Source organism: Caretta caretta, chromosome 1, assembly GCF_965140235.1.
Source record: "Caretta caretta isolate rCarCar2 chromosome 1, rCarCar1.hap1, whole genome shotgun sequence".
NCBI lineage: Eukaryota > Metazoa > Chordata > Testudines > Cheloniidae > Caretta > Caretta caretta.
The window spans coordinates 311133996-311150998 of NC_134206.1; the positions used below are offsets into that span (position 1 = coordinate 311133996).

Here is a 17003-nt window from a genome sequence, read left to right on the forward strand (position 1 = left end):
CTTAGGCATTATGGAATAGCTGCCCACATTTACCAAGGATGCACCAAACACCATTAGGAAGTGTGGTGGATGCAGGACACAGAAACATGGTTGTGTTGTGTGTAAAAAAGGCTGCTGTGTGGACACAACTCAATGGGTTTTTTCATACCTGGGTCAGATGGGAGCGACAAACAGATTGAAAAACAAAACACAGTTGTAGTTATAGTGTAGACAGGGCACAAAACCAACTCCCAGGCATGTCCCAAGATATCTAATCTAGTCACTCAGGTAGAATTGATGGAGGAGAGAGTAGATTCAATGGAGATTAAGATATGGTTCCATGAGGAGGGCTGGAGCCTCAATATAAATCACTCACACATAGTCTCTTAATATTTTTACTAGAAAAAAAAGAGGCACCTAGAAACATCAGAAATTTTTAAAAAATTGAAAAATAGTGAGTGGACTGCTGATAAGGGGACAGTCTAATTCCCTTCATCATTAGAAGGGTGCTGGAACTGGATCCAAAAGATGATCAATTAGACAAAAATGCTTAAGGGATTCTTACACAGAATGTAAGGAAAAGCCACATGGGGAGGGAGAACTACAATGGGGATATTCAGGACTGAGAAAATCTTGGTCACAATTCACAAGAGAGACGCTGTTGGGATCTCAAAGTATTTTTCCTCTGGAATATTAATCCTGATAATGCACTAGGACAAGAGCTGGGAGGAATAGAATAAAAGGGTATTGCCAGAAAATATACCAGCAACTAGCTACGCTATGACCAGCCAAAACTACCATGAACTCATGCAGGCAAACAGTACCTGTTCTGAGATAAAGAGTCAGTGGAGAAACTGCTGGAGGAAAAGTCAAGAGGATCAAACACAGAAAAGCCTGAAAGAAGAGGATCTAGGTGGATGAAGCATTCTGCTCCGCCATTCCCAACACAATCTCACATACAACGCTAGAACTATGTGAACCTCTGGACACGGATTTATCTTCTTGTCAATTTAGTGGACAACACTATAAAACTTGTCTTAATGTTGTGAGATGGGGCCAGTTACACAACCCCTACCCATGTGGAGTAGTCCTATGGTCATCAACAGGTTCACAGGCCTGAAAAGTAAACTGAAATACCAGGAACTGGGTTCAGGAGTCTGTTTCTCCTGCAACAGATAATGGAATCAGAGAGCTGTAATCATTACAATGCTTTAGTATTCACAATCTCATCAGCTTGCAGGAGAAACACTGTATCTATAGGCTGATAAGTAAGAATGTGTTATTTGAAAGATGTATTTATTTGTAGGTTTAGGTCTACACATATTAGACAAATTAGGAATTTAAACAAGTGGCGTTTATTTTAATTATTCATACAGCATTATACCATATGCAACATTAATAAAATAAAGGGTCCTTGCACCAAAGAGTTTACTGTATAAAACAGAATGGAAAAGCAGCATGGTCTAGTGGGTAGAGGTGCTGGACTGGGAGTCAGGAGGCACAAGTTTATTCCTGACTCTGCTACTGAACTGCGGTGTAATAGTAAACTAGTCACTTCACCTCTCCATGCATCTGTTTCACCTTCCACCCTTTATCTGTAGTCTATTTAAACTGCAAGCTCTTAAGAACAAGGCCTGTCTCTTACTGGGTGTTTGCACAATGCCTACTGCAATAGAGTCTCCAACTCAGCTGGGTTCGCTACATTCTACCGTAATTCAGCCACCACTACCACAGCAAAGGGTGCCGAACAAGGTGGGATGGGTAGCACAGGTGGGCAAAGAAGGATCATGAGAAATATTTCTTATATACACGCACCTCATTAGCTCTTATTATAGTTGACATGTCCCTCTTAAGTTTTAAGTGGACTAATTTCAAGAGAACCCATTCCCTGATGGAGCAGACATTAATGAGTATATTCTGACTTTAAAAAAAAAAATTCTCATTCTCCTGGTGGTGACTGGAAGGTTGTTTTGGACATGACTGACAGCAAAACACACCTGGCCAAACTTCCTCTCACTTTCCCCCGATGTCTGTGCGTACGCCTGCCTGCTGTCCATTTGGTTTCAGCTTTGCTACCATTGTTGTAAACACATGCTTGTAGAGAAGGGGAAAGACAGTTCATAAGAGCCTCCACCCCAGAGAAGCACATAAAAAAAGTGGTGTCATCATGCTTTTGCATGACAGAAAATGCAGCTGACTGTCAAGGAAAGAATGAAACTGACTATGCATGAAATACTGTCAGATGCAGGAAGCAAACAAGCTGAAAAGAAAAAAATATTCTCTGTAGTCTCTTCCTAGGCACTACTTGTAACAAGAAGTAGGTAAAATATTTTCAGATAGCAATGTGATTTTCAAGTTGGTGTCTCTTTAAGGTGTTCTTAAAGCTACAGAATAATTTTTGAATGAGGTGCACAGTAGTTACAAATGTAGAATATATCTTCAGTTTCCCATAGCACACTTCATATGCTTTTAAATAAAAGTTTTTAGTGTGCTGCCATGCTGGTACAAAATAAATAATTATTTCAATACACAGTACACACACTTGAAGCTTAATACAGTTCTTTAATACTTAAGGGCTTGCTTGCTTTCACGTACCTGCTGTGATTTCTACATTGGGATCTCTAGTGAGGTATTCTATCACAGGGCCAGAAACATAGCCAGATCCAAGTAACAAGACCCTCTTCTTATCCTTGGTCAGTGACCGTGAGTATTCCCTAGAGGGGTTATAATCAAAATTAAAACATACAGGATAAGCAAACAGCAGCCGGCTGAAGCCAATGTCAAGTCAGCATGTTTTAGCAAGTTTACAAACCAAGCGCTCACTTCAGGAAGAACTTTAAGTTCTGCGGCCTGATTTTCTAGCCAAAGTACGTCACTTCCCTAAGCTTTTCCAAAATTTCTATTGCACAACTCCTACTTCAGGGAAAGCGGACTAAAATGTCTACATCCAGCCTCAAAAAGGGTCACACCAGCCAACCCGTTCCATTGTTCCTCCAGCAGCTGCAGTAGCTGCTACTTCTCATTCTTCCTCAGAAGTCAGTGAATTTTTCTCAGCCAAACTAGTCCAACTTCATAGATAGGGCTCTACCAAATTCACAGCCATGAAAAACGTGTCATGGACCATGAAAACTGGTCTCCCGCCATGAAATCTGGGTCTTTTTGTGTGCTTTTACCCTATACTATATAAATTTCACAGGGGAGACCAGTATTTCTCAAATTGGACATCCTGACCAAAAAGGGGGGGGGGGGGTCACAAGCAATGTTCCCTCTAATTTTTGACAGGCCGTGAGCACAAAAAAATTCTTCTGCGCAAATTGTTCTGCTTCTGTGCAAATTTTTGTGCATGGGGTTTAGGATCTGTGTGCGCATGCACACATGCACAGCTTAGAGGGAACAGTGGTCACAAGGTTATTTAAGGGGGTTGTGGTATTGCCACCCTTACTTGTGTGCTGCCTTCAGAGCTGGGCAGCCAGAGAGCAGCAGTGCAGAAATAAACTACCCAGATCTGAAGGCAGTGCCCGGCCAGCAGCAGTGCAGAAGGGTGGCAATACCATACCATACCACCCTTGCTTCTGCTTTCAGAGCTAGGCTGCGGACTGAGGGCCCAGCTCTGCAGGTGGCTGCTGACTGAGGGCTCAGCTCCGCAGGCAGCAGTGCAGAAGTAAGGGTGGCAATACCATACCATGCGATCCTGACTTCTGCACTGCTGCTGACGGCAGCTCTGCCTTCAGAGCTGGGCTCCTGGCCAATAGATGCTGCTCTCCAGCTGCCTAGCTCTGAAGGCATCGCCGCTACCAGCAGCAGTGCGGAAGCAAGTGTAGCAGTACTGCAAGCCCCCCTACAATAACCTTGCAACCCCCCCCCCACTCCTTTTTGAGTCAGGACCCCTACAATTTACAACACTGTGAAATTTCAGATTTAAATAGCTGAAATCATGAAATTTATGATTTTTAAAATCCTATGACCGTGAAATTGACTAAAATGGACTGTGAATTTGGTCACAGACACAAAGACTTTAAGGCCAGCAAGGATCATCATGATCATCGAATACAAACTTTTGCACATTGCAAGAGAACCTCACCCGTCCAGTCCTGCAATAGGCCCACAACCTCTGTCTGAGTTACAGAAGTTCTCAAATCTAAATTGAAGTCTTCAAATCAAAAAGGAATCCATCATTTACTCTAGTTCAAAAACAACTGGACCACTTCAGGGCTAACGATCTGATTGTATCATCTTGAACTAACATTGTAAGTTTCCAGATTGTGCCTAGCTCCTGCCATCATCAGTGACCTCTAAATTGAGAGGCCAACTTTGGACAGATTATGCCAGAGTCACTTCAGGGCATCATGGGAACCTATATAGGCAGATAGCACCTACATAATAAAACCTGCTTGTACACATGGTCCCAGATTTGACAACAGTCCCAGCATTACTTCACGAACCACCAACACCTGCTAAATATCACTTTGTCGATCTTTTGGCATGGTAGGACAAAGAATCTTTCCTCCAACAGCCCCATCATCAGTTCTGATGAAAGATCCTCCTCACTCAGGATCCTACTCTCAGACCCATAGAGAAAGAGTGATGACTTTGTCACATATTCCATGCCTACACCAGATGCGTACATACAGACATGCAAAGAGGGGTAAAGTAGATTGCGCCACCAGTGCTGCAACAGAGGAAAGACTCCTTGCAGAAGAAATGGCTTTTGCAATATCAAGCTTCTAAACACACCGATCTCTAGCTCTAACTGTCCAATGGCAAGAGTTTAACCAAACTGGGATTGGCTGATCCCTGCCTGTACTTGTGTTTGTCCATTACAAGCTGTTAAGAGACATTTTTGTTACACCAATAATTGCAGCAAAGTTTTTATATTCCAGAAAAGAACATATGAACTATTGCTCATCACAAACATACATGGGAGTGGTTCAATTAAGTAATCTTTGTACAGCACTTTGGACATTCAGGTTAGTTAAAGAAATGTGCCGTTTGCAGTTGTGCAAGAGGAACATATAACCAGCATAAGCCATGCAGTTGTGAAGAAATTATGGAGAAGGGTATAACAAGCCATCAAACCTTCTCCCCTCTTTGGGTATACCATCACATTTTAAACAGTAAGTTCATTTGCATTAGTTCCAAAGAAATCCAAAGGGAAGGCATCAGAGAAAAGGCTCTGGCATTAGTGAGTACCACTCTTCCTTTAGGCACAATATGCTGTTTTGCGGAAAGATCAAAAAAAGTCTACCCACAAGTTGACCCTTTTCCAAAGGGATTTCAGCTTCTTAATAACCTCTTGCATGGTCTAGTGTGCGCTAAGAAGGGTGTCAAAAAAAGAGAGGCCACAATCTGTGCCAGAAATAAGAAGGTATGTTCGTGAAGACAACTGGCTAAGGTTGTCCACCATAACAGCATATACCAAAAACTCTGTGGTAAGCTGTGGTCTTCCAGAAGCAAATGACTTGCTCCACTACTAAAGAAAAGGGTGCAGTAAGTCCTGTAAATAATTAGTCTTCATTTAAAACAGAATTTTCCTAATATCCTCAGAGGGATTCACTATTAATTATCTGGACCATTATATTTTACATTTCTGCAGCCCAGATGTTAAGTAAATGAGGAAAATGACAGATTATATTGTTTTTAATTTCCATGAATGTACCTAGTGCTTAAATCTATATTTATTTCCTTTGTGTTTTTCTATTTTCTTTATTATATGTGCTCCAGCCACAGCTAGCCAAAAACCACAAAGATGGAGTTAATCACTGCCAAATCAACGCTACTCTGTAAAAAGAATAAAAATAAAATGTGTTAGTTACTAGGAATAACTGAAGTGGCGGGGAGGGAAATTGTACATTAAGTGAATGAAGCTAACCCCATCTGCTCCATTCATTTTTACCACTGCAAGACAAAATAGACATGACAAGGATAGAATGGTACCTCAAGTAATGGGCATAGTACAAGTCAGAGACCTTTATGAAGAATCCTGAATACACCCCAGTCACAGAATAATGCTGCAGATCAGTGGGGCAAGAGAACCACCTCTTCCTGAGGGTGAGAACTGCAAGTCTATAGTACTAAAACTAGAAGTCTGCAAAATTATATTACTGGTCCTCAGAGCCCAGCCACCCCTAAATAAGCTAGCGTTGCATGTTTGGAAGGTGCAAGGAGGAAATAATAGGGTTAGCATGCAATTATTTTCTGTCTGAGAAATCCTGATTATTAACAAGGCACACATTTGTTACCCTTGCTTTTTCCTCAGGTTCAGCATTAAATTAGTAATATATGCTAATGGGGTTAGACACAGTGGGGAGATTCAACTCAGGATACCTTTAACCACATAATGTAATACAGCTGAATTCCACCAACAGTTAAATAAATGAAAAAAGGAAGGTAGAAGGCAAGCATGGTTATTTAAAACCTGAGTCACAGGAACCAAGACAATGAGAAACTTAAACCACACTATACATTACCTGCTTTCCCTCAATTTCTGGATATATTTATACTTATCAGTCAATGAACCATTGGACGCAATCACTGCCTACAAAGTATATGAAACATAAAATTACTTTTCCTACGTCTGAACTTTACATATCTAGGTCAGAAGAGGAATGGAAATAGCTTGAAAGACTTACATCTCGTACAACAGGTGAATAATTCTGGCTTTCAAGAGGCTGTGAGCCATCAGACAACAGCTGTGGAGATGAAGGATTTCAGTCTGAGCATTTTATTTCCCACAAATTTTCAGAGAACTTTCAGAGATAAATCCTCTGGAAAAATTTGCTTCATTAAAAAAAAAAAAAAAAAAGAAGAAGGAAACTGTCCAGGTTTTAAGGTATATTAAAATACATGCAGGAATTGCACATAAAATAATCTCTGAAACCTGAAATTCTCCTGACCCATATAATTAATTGTTTCAAGTGACTTTCCTTCCCATTAACTTTCACTTTTGAAAATGGGACTTCGGTGCCTTTGGAAATTTTACCTCAGACACTGTGGAGCAGTCATTTTTCAGACTGTTTCAGTTATGTTCTACAGCAGATTTTTTAAATCTATATATGGCAGACCAGAAGAGCCACATAATGCAATCAAAGTTTAAGTTTCCACGGTAAACATCTGATGAAGTGAGCTGTAGCTCACGAAAGCTCATGCTCAAATAAATTGGTTAGTCTCTAAGGTGCCACAAGTACTCCTTTTCTTTTTGCGAATACAGACTAACACGGCTGTTCCTCTGAAACCTTCAGTCTGTCACTGAATACACAAGGCCTTACCATCTCTTCAACATAAGCGAAGAGCATGTCTCCAAAGTATTCTGTTGCTTCTATAGGAAGCTGTGCTGGTAAGTTGTCAATGGAACACATCAGAATCCCAAAGCCTTCCACGCTGGAAGAGACAACATTATGATTCCATGTCACATTTTCTTTGTCACATCTTTAGCGGTCATGTTTCAAAAGCATGACTTCATATAGTGGTTTGAGTAGAATAGGATATTCAAACAAAAAGTACAGTGCAAATTAAAGGTTCTCCCACCTGCCATGAATAATATGCTGGTCAGCGTCATACATACAAAATGGACTGTCAATTGTTGTACACTCTGTCATAAATTCTATGGATCCTCCAGTGTCTGCTGAAATGTCACATATTGCCATAAGTCTAAAGTAATTAAATAAAAACAATAAACAAAGTCATCCAAAACATAAATAAGAATAGTTACAAAAGATCAGAAGATTGTTCTTTACAAGAGTTTCAACCAGACTTATCAGACACAGATAAATAAAATATGTTGGGGAAAAGTCAACATGGCTTTTCTAAAGAGAAATCAAGCCTCATCAATTTACTGGAATGCTTGGAGTGGATCAATAAGTATGTGGGGTGATCCACTAGGTATAGTGTACTTGGACTTTCAGAAAGCCTTTGACAAGGTCCCTCACCAAAGGCTCTTAAGCAAACTAAGCAGTCATGGGATGAGGAGGAAGGCCCTCTCATGGTTCAGAACTGGTTAAAATGAGAAGAAACCAACGGTAGGAATAAATGGTCAGTTTTCATAATAAAAAGAGGTAAACAACAGGGTGCCCCAAGGATCGGTACTGAGACCTATTCTGTACAGCATATTCATAAACTATCTGGGAAAGGAGGTGAACAATCGGGTGGTAAAAAGTTTGCTGACAATACAAAATTACTCAAGATGGCAGTCTGCTTTGGACTTGAGTTACAAAGGGATCTCACAAAACTAGGTGATTGGGCAACAAATTGGCAGATGAAATCAAATGTTGATAACTGCAAGGTAACGCACATTGGAAAACAATCCTAGCTATACATACAAAATGATTTGATCTAAATTAGCTGTTACCACTCAAGAAAGATCTTGGAGTTATTGTGGATAGTTAAGAACATAAGAATGGCCATACTAGGTCAGACCAAAGGTCCATCTAGCCCAGTATCCTGTCTTCTGACAGTGGCCAATGCCAGGTACCCTAGAGGGAATGAACAGAACAGGTAATCATCAAGTGATCCATGTGCTGTCTCCCATTCCCAGCTCTGACAAACAGAGGTTAGGGACACCTCTGAAAACATCCACTCAACATACAGCAGCAGTTAAAGCTAACAAAATGATCTGGGGTATGAAACAGTCCATACAAGGAGAAACTAAAACAGAGACTGTTCAGCTTAGAAAAGAGACTACTTCAGGGAAATATGATAGAGGTCTACAAAATCATGAATGGTGTGGAAAAAGCAAATAGGAAATATTATTTCCTCCTTCACATAACACAAGAACCAGGGGCCGCCTAATGAAATTAACAGCCAGCAGGTTTAAAAACAAACAAAAGGAAGTACTACTTCACACAGTGCACAGGGTTGTTGTGAAGGCCAAAACTAACTGGGTTCAAAAAAAGAATTAGCGGAGTTCATGGAGGACAGGTTCATAAATGGCTATTAGCCAAAATGCTCAGGGATGCAATCCCATGCTCTGGGTGTCTTAAGCCTCTCACTGCTAGAAGCTGGGAGTGGAAGCATCTAGCATCAGCCACTGTCTGAAGACAGGATACTGGGCTAAATGGACCATTGACCTGACCCAGTATGGCCATTCTTATGTTCTTATGTCCAGAAAGGAACTACTTGTAACGGACATGGGGCAGGTGTTTTCTATCATTAATAAAATAATCTATTGAAAGACTGCAATTCCTGATAAGCGTAACAGACTATTTCTAGAATGACTTGGTTATAGATTTTTTTTTTAAAATGATAAAATTAGTAGATAGAGAGGTCTTTAGCTTATCAATTACGTAAACCAGACACCATGAAAAAGAGACCATGGTCAATAGTTTATTTTCTTTGTCTCTTCTGTGAGCACAAGTAGTATATAAAGAGATTCCTACTATTATAGATGTATGTTGTAATGGACAAAATTATGTCATTGATAAGGGAGGACCATAAATACTCAGTAATTGACAAAATGGACAAGGAACATGTGGTACAGCAGATGTGTTCTATAATCAATTTATCAGCAAAATATTAAAGTATGGATTAACATCTAAGCCTTAAGAGCTAGTTGTGGTTACGTATTGTCCTAATAATGATAAATTGGTTACAATTATCATTGGTTTATTGATTCTTAAACAAGGTCAAGCATGAAAAAAGATTTTTTTCTTTGTTCTGAACAGTATATTAGAGATGAGTTTTAGGGAGTTAGTTGCAAGTGAACTCAGGTTGGGGGGGAGGGGACACAGTTCACCAGTCTCAAATTTGCAATGTATGTTTCCTTTTCTGTATAGCACTCTATTAAGTATTTCTTGTTGTCTTAACTAACTCAGCTGACGTATTTGATATCATAATTTATTAAACCTGCACACACACACCACAACATCTGTCACATTTATTCTCCCAGCCTTTCCCCAGGGAGAGAAGCACGTGCAGGGTTAACTTAATTTACAAATCTGCCATTTGTCAATAGTAGAAATTAATGACATTTGTAACTGGGATGTACAAATTCCAAAAGGAAACAGAAATAGGGAAGCATGTGGGAAAAGAGAGCAGGATGGGTTGGGTTCTGCTCCTAAGTTTCTCTCAGAGACTGTCAATGTATTTATTCAATGCTTTGCTGAAACCACTGATCCTTATTACTTAATTAGAATGCTAGAGAATAAATTATTACTACCAATCAAAGGTGCCTTACTTGTGTGGTAATTCTGGACAACCCTCAGTTGCAGCAGCAGAAGGTTTAATCGGAGCCAGCAACTTTTTTGCATCATGTCGATTTAACAAGCGAGGGGTGTGTTGCTCCCAGTATATTCCATTAATCAAACAAGTAGTGTACGGTGCAATCTGCAAAGAAAGTCACAAATTCTAGAAGGTCTCACATGGATGTTATTGATAGTCAAGGGGACTTGCATTTCATCTAGCCTTATAGACAAGTGATACCCTAACTACAGAGCATTTGCTATCAGCAGTATTTGGAAAACCTTGTACTGAGAGAACAGCGACAACGCTCACATCAGTATTAAAACGAGAAGTGTAGAGTTCTGGACGTTTGTCGTATTCCTCCGGATCATACACCCCATCGGTCTTCCTTACAAGATGGTGGTGACGACTTAACACTGTCCCATATACTTTCCTAAGGTCTGCAATAAAAAGAGGAGAAAGTCAGTTATTTAAGAAGCAATACTGTTGGTCAAAGAGATTCTAAAGCTTATCACACTTGTGCCTTAGCATTACCTCCAGATTTGGAAACCTCCCTCAGTTCATGTGGCTCCACAAACTCACAAGGGAGTTCATTGAACACTTCTTGGGCACCCTGCAGATAAAAATATGACTCAGAATCACGTGGACATCAGCAAAGAGTATAGGATATTGAAAAATTGCAGAAAGAAAATTGTTATTGCATTCACAGAATGTTCACAAGGGCTCATTTTCAATAGGTCTTGCCAGTTCTGCCAGATTACACTGTCTCTATAGAGATACATACTAATCCACATGTGCCAAGTACCTCCCTGAAATCTGGTTTACTATGTAACATGAGAAAGTGTTCATTTTAGCTTAGTGAACGAAAAACAAAAAGTCACCAGATGTGTCTTCAGAGCATTGTTAACTTGAGTTAGAACTTAAGTATTACCCCTAATTCGACTCCCATCCACACGCAACTCTCTCTAACTTCAGGTAAGTGGTTCTTTTAACTCTAGCTAGCTAGCCCATTGGGGGTCAGACAGTAGAGCAGGGGGTCTGTTGACATTCCAGTGTTGTGGAAGCTTGAGCTAATAAGGCAAAGGGATGCAACAGCTCGAGTTATGTCAGCAGCAACTAACCCAATTGCTCTGTGAAACTCAACTGTTATTTTGAAGCGTGGTTGCTCTCAGCTCCAGGGTCCCTACTCTGGCTGATGGCACAGGCTTCAGTGCAGGCTACCACCACTACACTCCTATCGGTACCCATGCTAGCTAGATTAAAGTTGATACAGATGTTATTCAGTTAAACCAATGAAGCTTTATGCAAATCACCCCCACTGTTTAAAGTCTTTTTCAGAAGGTTCTTTACCATCCATATAGACCTTGCCACAAGTCCCTTTGATTGGGATTTTCATCACAAAACACCTGTGAGGATACAGCCTTTTCCTGTAGCCATATTGTAAGGTCTGAGGCCTTTGTCTGCAGTCATATTAGGAGAGCAGCCGCCATGAGCTAAGAAGCAGGAAGTCACATCATCACATTCCATCTGAATTACGTTAAAACAACGTAATACCAGACTGGTAAGAAGGCGATCCTGTCCTAACAGTATCCACCATCACCAGACAAGGAAACAAATCTTAAGATGGTTAAAGAAAACTTAGTGTGATGGCATTCTGTCTGGCAAGAAATCATTTATCAGGTTGTGGTTGTGAAATCCCTACTTCTTTATTGTTTTGTTTTGTCTTTATGGTCCCCACTTCGCTACTGTTTATCTGTATGGTCTCTTTCTGGTTCTTTGATCGTTTCTGTCTGTTACATACTTAGCTAGGTGTAAAAAAAAAAAAAAATCAATTAAGGTGGTGGGGTTAGAGAATTGTTTTACAATGATAGGATTGGTTAGAACACTGTTCACTAATACTTTAGTAAAATGATTGGTTAAATTACAGCTAAGCAGGACTCAAGTTTCACTATATAAACTAGGATCCAAAAGGAAGTTCTTGGGAACCAACTCCAGGACACAGCCCCAAGATCAGAGCTGCCAGCCCCAACATTCTGCTAATGACAGCATGCAGAAGCTGGAGTTCCCCAGATGACCTGTTCCTGACTGGCCATCAAGAAAAATTCATCTGCCTTACTGGGAGTGGTGAGCATTATATGGTTAATGTGTGCATTCTGTTTTGGTAATTGATAATAAATAGAGATTAAGTAGGATATTACTGTGTAAGGCTTTTTCACTGGTAAAAGACCCTGAAAACCTGCAGAGTGTAAGGTTATGCACTGAGTCCACAGAAGGGTGAGGGTGGGTGCCTAAATTAACAAGGTTATGCCTGAGCCCTAGGAACAGGGTAAGGATGGGCGCCCTACAGTGTGACAGTAACAGAATTTTGTGCAGGTAACATATCAAGTCCAAATTACATCCAAACTATGGCAAATGGCCTAAAATCCACATTGCAAAGTTACAGCCCATTATTGCTAAAGACTTCGTCTGGAAAAATGAGAAATCCAGTGGCACCTTAAAGACTAACGGATTTATTTGGCCATAAGCTTTTGTGAGTAAAAAAACCCTACTTCTTCAGATGCATGGAGTGAAAATTAAGGATGCAGGCATTATTATACTGACACATGAAGAGAAAGGAGTTTTCATGCATCTCTCACACACTCTCTCTCTAATTCCCTCTAGGACACCTGATCCCTGATCATACATCTCAATTTAATCCTTACCAATAGGTTTCTTACCCCTCCCGCACAGACCTCAAAAGCTTCATCCCATCAGTGTGGCTCCTCTAACTACTCCTGACAGCATTCTGCACCAAAAAATTAAAAATTCTAAACACAATATTTTAAAATTCTCTACATTTTATTTGTCAATAAATGACTACATAGGCTCCAGCATGGCAGTGGGGAGCACAGACCACTGGCTGCACGAAAATGGGAGATCACCCAGAAGCCTCCCCACGCCCAACCCCAGGGACACAAACTCAGTGATCAGGTTGCACCTGACCTTAACACAGCACAAGGCTTGGCCCTGCCCCAGAAACACCCTGGGGCCCTGCCCCTCTGAGCCAGGCACACCAGGTGTGGGGCAGGCAGGCTCACCCAGGCAGGATCCAAGTGTGGAGGGGCTCAGTGTGGGGGGGGATCCAGGTGCGGGGCGAGAGGATTCTGTGTGGGACAGTCTGGATACAGACAGCTCAGTGGAGGGGGCGGTCTAGGTATGGGGGGATCTGGATGCACAGAGGCTTGTTGCAGGGGTTCCAGGTGCAATGGGACTCTGCAGGGGCTTCCAGGTGAAAGTGTTTGGGACTCAGCAGAGAGGTTTGGGTACAGCTCATTGGGGGATCAGTGGCCTGGGGGCTCAGGGTGGTGGGGCTCGTCAGGGTAGGGGTTTGAGTGCAGAGAGCTCGGTGGTGGGGGGGTCTGGGTGCAGGGGTGGAAGTCTGCAGGCAGGGTGTCTGAGTGCAGGGGGCTCCAGATGCAGGGGTTGGGGTTCAATGGGATGGAATTCAAGGGGGTTATCGGTGTATGGGGTGAGGCTCGGCAGAGGTATCTGGGTCTGGGAGGTCTGGATGCCTGGGGGTTGGGCAGATGGGGGAGCAGCTCCTCATACAGTGACCCCTCCCCCCACAGCTGAGGGGGCAGGAAGCAGGGAAGGATGCTGAGCTTCCTGCAGCTGGGGGAGGTTTCTAGGGATGGGTCTGACACAGCCCCAGCCACTCCTTGCAGGGGAAGAGGAAGTCCCATCCTTTTCTGCCTCCAGCCCAGATGATCCCAGCTCAGGGTAGGAGACACTGGCTGGGGTATCCCCAGCCCTGCGGTGATTGACCTCTCTGCTGGCTGCTCCAGGTGCCTGAAACAACGTACCTGCGCAGCTAGGGAGCAGTGCGTGACTGCTCTTGCAGCTTCCCTTTGCTTCCGTCAGAAAAGCAAAGAAATCTGTGGGGGACATGAATTCTGTGCATGCACAGTGGAGCAGAATTCCCCTAGGAGTATCTAACCAGCAGAGGATTCTCTTCTGAGCAGGAATACCCACAGCTCCCAGACAATGATTGGGGGGGCGCAGGGGATTGCATCTAGGTTCAGCTGGGAAGAGGTGCAGGTATCAAAGCCTTTCCAGATTGGGGTTGGAGTAGATAAAATAATAGGCAAATTGTAGAAGAAAAGAAAGAAGGTATGCAGCTGGGAAGGGCCTGTGCTAGGTTAGTAAACCAGGGGAGTAGCAGGTGACAGGGAAAGTCTGCTCTGGGTACACAAATGTTGTCAGCATCTAATCCTCTTTTGGACCCTCCTCTTTTTCCTGAATGGCAGCAGCTATTCTTTTGACACTTCTTCCTATGGCAGGTGGTGTTAGAGGGCTTAGTCCTTCACCCTCCCACTTCTCTGTTTCTTTTCGCGTGAACAGAGGGCAACAATACCCAAAGTCTGAAGGTGCAAACAATTTGATGTTTATTGGGGTAAACTTCCAGCAAGCTTAAATCCAAGTTTCTTTTTCCTTATTTTTGAATCCCAAATTACTTCCGGTTTGCCCCTAATTTATATAGTAATTATAATTATACAGCAGACAGAAACAATTACAGAACAGAGACCATGCAAACAAACAGCAAAATGGGAACTATAATGACAAAACAATACAGAAGTGAGGATTTCACAACTACATCTATAAAGACATAAGGGTTTTCCAACTAGGTTTCCCAACTATGCATCCGATGAAGTGAGCTGTAGCTCACGAAAGCTTATGCTCAAATAAATTTGTTAGTCTTTAAGGTGCCACAAGTACTCCTTTTCTTTCTGCGAATACAGACTAACATGGCTGCTACTCTGAAACCAACTATGTCTATTGATAAGGGAGTTCTTACCAAACAGAAAACTATCAAACTAAATTTCCTTTTACATCTTCTAGGCTCTTCCCTTTCTCTGGAGGTGATAGGTCAGATCACCTTTCTAACAGCCCCAGATTGCCTTATTTCAATATGACTGGTTTGAAATGTGCAAGGACATGACCGAACGCTTTCCAGCTTATGGCTGCTCCCACTGCTTAGTCAAAGGCCCTAGCTTAGGAACAGGGCCTCAGACTGTCGCTGTGAGCGAAGGTCCTCACACAGGCAGACACTGATTTTGATTCTCTCTTTTATACCCTTATAACTAGCTAAAATGATAAACATACCTAAATTCTTAAATTATAGGCCTTTACAGACAGGCCTGAATATCTATATCCTAACAGGTGGGACAACTGATATTCTCCTTTGGCTCTTCTTCTGTTTCATGGAGGATGGCCTGCAGGATTATGCTGTCTCTGAGGCTTGGTTGACCCCAGAAAGGAGTTTCACTGCTGATTCTGAGCTGACATTTCACTTTAGCACATGCTCATTAGCTTCTCCTAACAGACCATCAACCAGGTTCCACATCAGTTGCTCACTGCAGCCAACAGCAGGCTAGTAGTCTCTTGCCTAAGGATGTATGCTAAATGGGTGCGTGAATGTAATGGAGGCTGCACTCTGCCACCACCCAGCCCCAAAAGGCAAAGAGCTTCTGTGAATGCCTGCATCTCAGGGGTAGTGGAGAGCGTAACCCATCCATTGGATCAACCATCCATCCTTTAGGTAGAGTAACATCAAGTCTTACACCACATAAATAATGTGGAAGTCTAACCTTCTTTGAGGAATAATATATACAGACCGATAAAGCAAACAGAAGTTCTCCCACATAGTCATCCTTAACCATTCTATAGCATTTAAGGGGGTGAGGAGCAGCTGTCCTTGACAGTGCAGCCTAGTTTATATGATTCATGACTAGTAACCAGTATCATAGCTCCTCTACAAGCACAAGTCTAGGGTAACTGGGAATTCATTTCATACCATGGCAAAAAGCCTAGAAGCAAGAGTAGTGCACAAATTAAATCTATCATGAAATTGCATACAGTGAGTCTGATGCGTACAAGATTCAGAAATAGGACTTGGGTAAAAAGATACATCAAAAACGAGTATTACATTGGTGGGAGGGAAGGCATCTTACCTTAGAAACGTTACCAGTGCCTGTAAACACAAATGTTAAGGGTCCAATCGACTTTGGCATCAAACCCAGAGAGATTTCATAGCCAGCATCCCGCACTGCCTGCACAGCCTGGCTGCTGTTCCTGTAGTTATGAGCCATACCAATGTGCTGAAACCAGACACAAAGGGTTCTTATCAATGTGTTTGTCCAGAGCCCATGATATTTCTTTTTACTAAAATGTTCAAGTGATATTATGTAAAAATCCTACCATGAAAGGAGTGTGATGTCCCAGGGCAAGAAATCGTAATCCCATTCCATGTAAAATATTGATCATTCCTATTTCAGAATTACACAGTTAATATAATTAAGAATGGACATATAGGATCTACAGTGACTGATACCCAAGATCTTCCTGGACTCAAGATAAAACAGGTTCAGTAGCAGACTTGGATCTCAGTCCTCCATTTGGCATCCCTCAAACATGCCAATATATTTTCTTTTTGGTGGGGAGGGGAAAGGAGAGAACAACCATGTGGGGAGGGGGAGGAAAAAAAGCCCACACCGCTAAATTCCACTGAAGAGTAGTGAGCTTTTTGGAGGTACAGTGGAAAAACAATAAATACTTTAATACAAAGCTATCAGGACCATGTCACAAAAAAAAAAAGAGGGCTGATTAGCACGTGTGTTGTACTTCACCACACACTTTGGCTCACAGGGAGGGTGACAGACATTTCTTTCTAGAGCACATATTCTGTTGGCCTAAGGTCACTGATTCTCCTTCCAGTGAGGTGGAGTATCTACTCTCCTGGCAAGAGAAATACTGCTTCTGTATAGATAGGTGGGACTTAATATGAAGTAAAATAATGGAGTTAGGGAGAATCC

The 17003-nt window shown here is 41.9% G+C and overlaps 1 protein-coding gene across 2 annotated transcripts in view; it reads right to left on the bottom strand.

Annotated features, from left to right (window-relative positions):
* Positions 1-17003, bottom strand: part of AASS (aminoadipate-semialdehyde synthase) — a 51559-nt gene that overhangs the window by 21523 nt on the left and 13033 nt on the right. For both annotated transcript variants that reach the window (XM_048836194.2, XM_048836195.2), the window contains exons 5-14: positions 16390-16457; positions 16143-16289; positions 10687-10765; positions 10465-10592; positions 10148-10296; positions 7504-7626; positions 7245-7356; positions 6609-6668; positions 6447-6514; positions 2575-2693 (exon numbers count right to left, since the gene is read on the bottom strand). In XM_048836194.2, coding sequence (XP_048692151.2) covers positions 2575-2693; positions 6447-6514; positions 6609-6668; positions 7245-7356; positions 7504-7626; positions 10148-10296; positions 10465-10592; positions 10687-10765; positions 16143-16289; positions 16390-16457 — 1053 coding nt within the window. The remainder of the gene's footprint in view (positions 1-2574; positions 2694-6446; positions 6515-6608; positions 6669-7244; positions 7357-7503; positions 7627-10147; positions 10297-10464; positions 10593-10686; positions 10766-16142; positions 16290-16389; positions 16458-17003) is intronic.